The sequence below is a fragment of the Bubalus kerabau genome, chromosome 6, assembly GCF_029407905.1.
Source record: "Bubalus kerabau isolate K-KA32 ecotype Philippines breed swamp buffalo chromosome 6, PCC_UOA_SB_1v2, whole genome shotgun sequence".
In the NCBI taxonomy this organism is placed as follows: Eukaryota; Metazoa; Chordata; class Mammalia; order Artiodactyla; family Bovidae; genus Bubalus; species Bubalus kerabau.
Window position 1 is genome coordinate 109,943,594 of NC_073629.1, and position 5,318 is coordinate 109,948,911.

A 5,318-nucleotide genomic window follows, 5' to 3' on the forward strand; every position below is an offset into this window, starting at 1 on the left:
CATTTCACTGCTCCTCCTTCTCTTCCTCCATCCTTTCCCCAACCCTGGGGGCAGGGCGGGTGGAGTTGGGGGTTGTCAGTTACAGCAGCCTACTACCTGTCAGTTGCCCTGGTTTGGGGAGGAAAAAGGTTGGACTTTGAATCAAAGTTGAAATGGATATTGGGCTCTTTTTCGTGGCGCCTCGGAGGCTGTCGGCGGCTTCAGAATGAAGCTGAACATCTCTTTCCCGGCCACTGGCTGCCAGAAGCTCATTGAAGTGGACGATGAACGAAAACTTCGTACCTTCTACGAGAAGCATATGGCCACAGAAGTTGCTGCTGACGCTCTGGGTGAAGAATGGAAAGGTTATGTGGTCCAAATCAGTGGCGGGAACGATAAGCAGGGTTTCCCCATGAAGCAGGGTGTCTTGACCCATGGCAGAGTTCGCCTGCTACTGAGTAAGGGGCATTCCTGTTACAGACCAAGGAGGACTGGAGAGAGAAAGTGCAAATCTGTACGGGGTTGCATTGTGGATGCCAATCTGAGTGTTCTCAATTTGGTCATTGTGAAAAAAGGGGAAAAGGATATTCCTGGACTCACTGATACTACAGTGCCTCGTTGCCTGGGTCCCAAAAGAGCCAGCAGAATCCGCAAACTTTTCAATCTCTCTAAAGAAGATGATGTCCGCCAATATGTTGTGCGAAAGCCCCTAAACAAAGACGGTAAGAAACCTAGGACTAAAGCACCCAAGATTCAGCGTCTCGTGACTCCACGAGTTCTGCAGCACAAATGCCGGCATATTGCTCTGAAGAAACAGCGTACTAAGAAGAATAAAGAAGAGGCTGCAGAATATGCTAAACTTTTGGCCAAGAGAATGAAGGAGGCCAAAGAAAAACGGCAGGAACAGATTGCCAAGAGATGGAGGCTGTCTTCTCTGAGAGCCTCTACTTCTGAGTCCAGTCAAAAATGAGATGTTCTAAGAGTAACAAATAAATAAGATCAGACATCAACTCTCAAAAAAAAAAAAAAAAGAAATGGATGTTGGTATCTGGGACTATACATTCCAATTTTAGAACTGAAATCTGTTTTATGCCTGAAAGTGACTTTTTAAAGTGGACTTATTACTTAAAAGTGAGCCAATAGGCCATGGGGGTAGAATTTATAAGGACGATGGGAGACACAAAGTTGCACTTGCCATTGGCCATTTTTCAATGTCTCCATCATACCTGCCAAATGCAGGCTTCTGTGGGATGAGGCAGCCAAAAGCACAGAGAGATTCTGAAGTCCAGCTCAGAGCAAAAATAAAACTAGGACTCATCCCTTAATGGAACCATGCAGATTAGTCACACTGTCTCACCCAGAACAGGTGTGTCAGGAGAAATAACAATGGAACCTTTGAATCGGATCCGTGTTAATAGCAACACTGTTCAGGGGCCCAGGGAGGCTGCACATCCACGGCCCTTGCCTGGTTCTTTGCTTGAGTCTGCTCAGACCTCTCAGGAGCAAACTTGGGAGTTTAGGGACTTCCCTGGCAGTCCAGTGGTTAATGGTCTGTGCTCCCACTGCAGGGGGTGCCAGTTCAAGACCTGATCAAGGAACTAAGACCCCTCGCAGCCAAAAAAAAAAAACAAAAAACACTTAGGAGTTTATAACAAAGCCTAAACTGAACCCGTTCTAAACATTGAAGGTAACTGCCTAGGACTTCAGATGCCTGAGAGCCCAAAGGTCAAGGAGCTGGAGAGGGCCCCAGGGCCTCTCAGGGAAACCGTTTCTGGCTGCTTCAGGGCGACAGCCGCCCAACCCCTGGCTCCAGGTCGGGAGCTTTTGTAGCTTCCCACAGCCCAACTTTAGATTCTATCTGGACCCCTGGACCCAGGAACATAGTACTGACAGGACCCCAGGAGTCCTATTCCTGTTGCAGCCGCCCTCACTGCTTCTACTCCTGAGACTTCCCTGGTCCAGCAGGAGAACCTCAGCCCAGACCGAGCATCTCCCCAAAAGCCCGAGACGTCTCTGCCTGGGCCTCGGGGCAGGGAGGGGACCAGTCATCCAGGCAGAAGTGAACCAGAAAGGGTGAAAGTGACACAACTCCCAGATCCCATATCCCTTGAGACTGCGAGAAGGAAAAAGTGACCCTGGCATCTTCCCCAGAGACCCACTGTTCACAAAGAGCCGAGAGCATCCTCTGCGGGCATGAGCTCCAGCTGGCTCCCAGCCACCCAGCTCCAGCCCAGCACTCAGCACGGCACCAGCTCCAGCCCAGCACTCAACATCAGCACCAGCTCCAGCCCAGAACTCAACATCAGCACCAGCTCCAGCCAAGAACTCAGCATCAACAACAGCTCCAGCCCAGAACTCAACATCAGCACTAGCTCCAGCCCAGCACTCAACATCAGCACCAGCTCCAGCCCAGCACTCAACATCAGCACCAGCACCAGCCTGGATCCACTGCCTACTCTAGAACCATGCTCTGGAGTTAAGCTGCCTGGATTTCTGACCTATCATTAGCAGCCATGTGACTTCGTGCAAGGTACTTAAGCTCTCTGTGTCACTTTTCCTCTTGGGTCCAATAGGCATGACCACAGGTCTGGCGAGGCTGAGTGAGTGAGAACTGTGGGGAGGTGGCCCCATTCACTCTGGGGAACTGATTACCCCCAGTCTTCTCACCAGATCCGGCCCTCACTGCTTTCCTGGCTTCCTGAGCTCCGAAGGCTGATTTAGTGCACTCACAGCCCGTCTCCCTCCAGGGTGGATCGGTTTGAATGCGATCTGTAATCTCCCGAAAGACCCCGGAGGGACCCATCGGCTCCTTCTAAGGAGCATTAACTCAAACCGTAACCAGCTCTCCGCGCCTGCCTGGAGGCCAGGTCCTTGGGGAGCCCTCCTGACTGTCACGGAGGAGCAGGCGGCCTCATTTTCCAGCTCAGGAGCGGGAATCCCAGGGCCGCAGCCCCCCATCCAGCCCCATGTGTGCCCAGGAGCCCACCACCCCCTAGAGGCCTTCGACTTCATCACCCACTGAGTCCACCTCGTAGCACTGGTTTCCAGGGCGAGGGGAGATGGCAGTGGGCCAGCTGGGCAGGGACCACAGGATGGCCCGAAGCTTCCTCTCTTCCAAGAGTTGGGAGCAGCCCTCAACCTCCCAGCAGATGATTCCCTAGCAGTTTGACTATAAACCCTAGCCCAAGAGGCCTCGCTTCTCCCGTCCTCCTGCTGGGTGAGACAAGGGGTTCCCTGGGAATGAACTCAGGGGGGCCTCATGAGCGGGAAGCAGAGAGAGGCTTACTGAGGAGTCTGGTCTGGGAAACGCTGCTGGAGCCGGGAGAGCCCCCTCGTGAGGACCAGCAGGAGCTGGGCATTGGGGGAGGGGAGAGGTCTGACCACAAGACCTGCCAGCGCTGACTTGAAATGAAAGTCCTCACTCTCAGCTGAGGACATCTTGTCCATAGCATCCCCTCCCTCACGTGTGAAATTGAACCTGGACTCCGAGAGATGTAAGGGACCATCCAGGTCAGAGGCCAAAGAGCAAGGCCTGGTGCCAGGAGAGGGAGAGAGAAGGAAAGTTTCTACCATGCCTCCCCTCAGACTGGGGCCCCTGAGGAAAGAGCTGGGTCTCCCCCTCAGACTGGGGCCCCTGAGGACAGAGCTGGGTCTCCCCACTCAGACTGGGGCCCCTGAGGACAGAGCTGGGTCCCCCCCCCCAGACTGGGGCCCCTGAGGACAGAGCTGGGTCTCCCTGCTCAGACTGGGGCCCCTGAGAGCAGAGCTGGGTCCCCCCCCTCCTCAGACTGGGGGCCCTGAGGACAGAGCTGGGTCTCCCCCTCAGACTGGGCCCCTGAGGACAGAGCTGGGTCTCCCTGCTCAGACTGGGGCCCCTGAGGACAGAGCTGGGTCCCCCCCCCCCTCAGACTGGGGCCCCTGAGGACAGAGCTGGGTCTCCCCCTCAGACTGGGGCCCCTGAGAGCAGAGCTAGCCTCTTCTCAAGCAGAGCCTCTCGCATCCTTTACTGGGCAGTCCTACCCCCTTCTCCATACCCAGACTGCTGTTCCAGACTTTCTCCACAATCCTCACCGACCCCAGCCTGGCGCCTCTCCCAGCCCCCCACCCCTGCCCCCTCTCTCAACTTGAACTGCCTTTCAAGTTCACTGGGAAGAAAGCAAGGCTGGCAGGCGTGATCTGCCCCACCTCCCACCCTATCCCAGTCTGCTCTCTGAAGCAAAGGGGACTGGGCTGCTCTGACTCCGTGCTCAGACCAGTTCTTGCCCCACTGAGGTCCACTCTTTGAGAAGCCCCTTCCCCTCTCTCTCAACTCCCCTCTCCTCTGCTTCCTTCCATCTGCACTTACCTGTGGGCAAGAAGTCTCCTGCATAAGAACATAGCAAATCTTCCTCCTCTAACAGTCACCCCCTCCTCCCTTTTATAGACCTGCAACTCAAAAAAAATGTTGTGTGGATTCTAATGGAGTTCAAAGAGGGGGACATGAGATAGCTGGTACCTACATCATTCGTTCAAAACCACTTACTGAGAGCCTAGTGGGCTGGACCTAGGATTTGGCCATGAGCAAGGCAGGCGTGGCCCCAGCCCTGGTGGACCATCCAGCGACAGACCAGTCACAGGGCTTAGGAATCCCCTCTCCTGGGCTCCTCCCTAAGACCAGCAGTCATGGGGGCAAAATAATGGCCAGTATCCCGGGGCCCTTACCATAGGCCAGTCTGGATTCCTACAATCCCCTCTAACAACCCTCTGAGATAATACTTCATTCCTGGTTTACAACCGAGGCAACTTCCCAAGGGCTCAGAGCACCAGGATGGGGGTGTGGGCCCCATCTGTGAACTCCTGACTAAGCCTTTCAGGGCTTTTCCGGCCTCAGCATCACTGATTCCTCAAACCTCCCCATGCCGTTCACTATTATGTTGCCATAAAACAATGAGAAAGTTGAGCTGAAGTTAAGAAACAAATTCCTATGTAAACTCCATGAAGGCAGATATCTCAAATTTAATTCACTCCTGTATCCCAGGCTCTAAAATCATAGCTAGTGGGAAACACTCCAAAAAAATGTCTTGTATGAATGAATGAGTGAATGAACAAAGAAACAAACGAATAATCACTTCTGGGGTCAGTAGTTGCCCCATTGCAATCACCCTGGTTGACAGATTATCTCCTGTCAGCCCCAACCGCACAGCTGGAACGCAGAGGCCCAGCCCATGGCCCCAGAGGGTCTAGCACATGAGGAAACCTATGCCAGCCGGGGCCTCGCTGGGATCTGATGCGTGTAGCTGAGATGGAAGAAAATGCAGTTGAATCAATGCCTGAAAGTCAGTCTAGCAGAGAAGCACTGA

At 53.9% G+C, this 5,318-nt stretch overlaps 1 protein-coding gene across 1 annotated transcript; it reads left to right on the top strand.

The window, feature by feature from the left end:
- The first annotated feature begins 160 nt into the window (after nucleotides 1-160).
- On the top strand, nucleotides 161-949 carry LOC129656304 (40S ribosomal protein S6-like). The gene has a single exon (XM_055587012.1). It carries the CDS (start codon nucleotides 206-208, stop codon nucleotides 947-949), a length of 744 nt encoding a protein of 247 aa, XP_055442987.1. The 5' UTR covers nucleotides 161-205.
- The last annotated feature ends 4,369 nt before the right edge of the window (nucleotides 950-5,318 follow it).

What these genes read in the sequence shown, in the direction of transcription:
- LOC129656304 (XM_055587012.1), top strand. Translation starts at nt 206, where the DNA reads ATGAAGCTGAACATCTCTTTCCCGGCCACTGGCTGCCAGAAGCTCATT.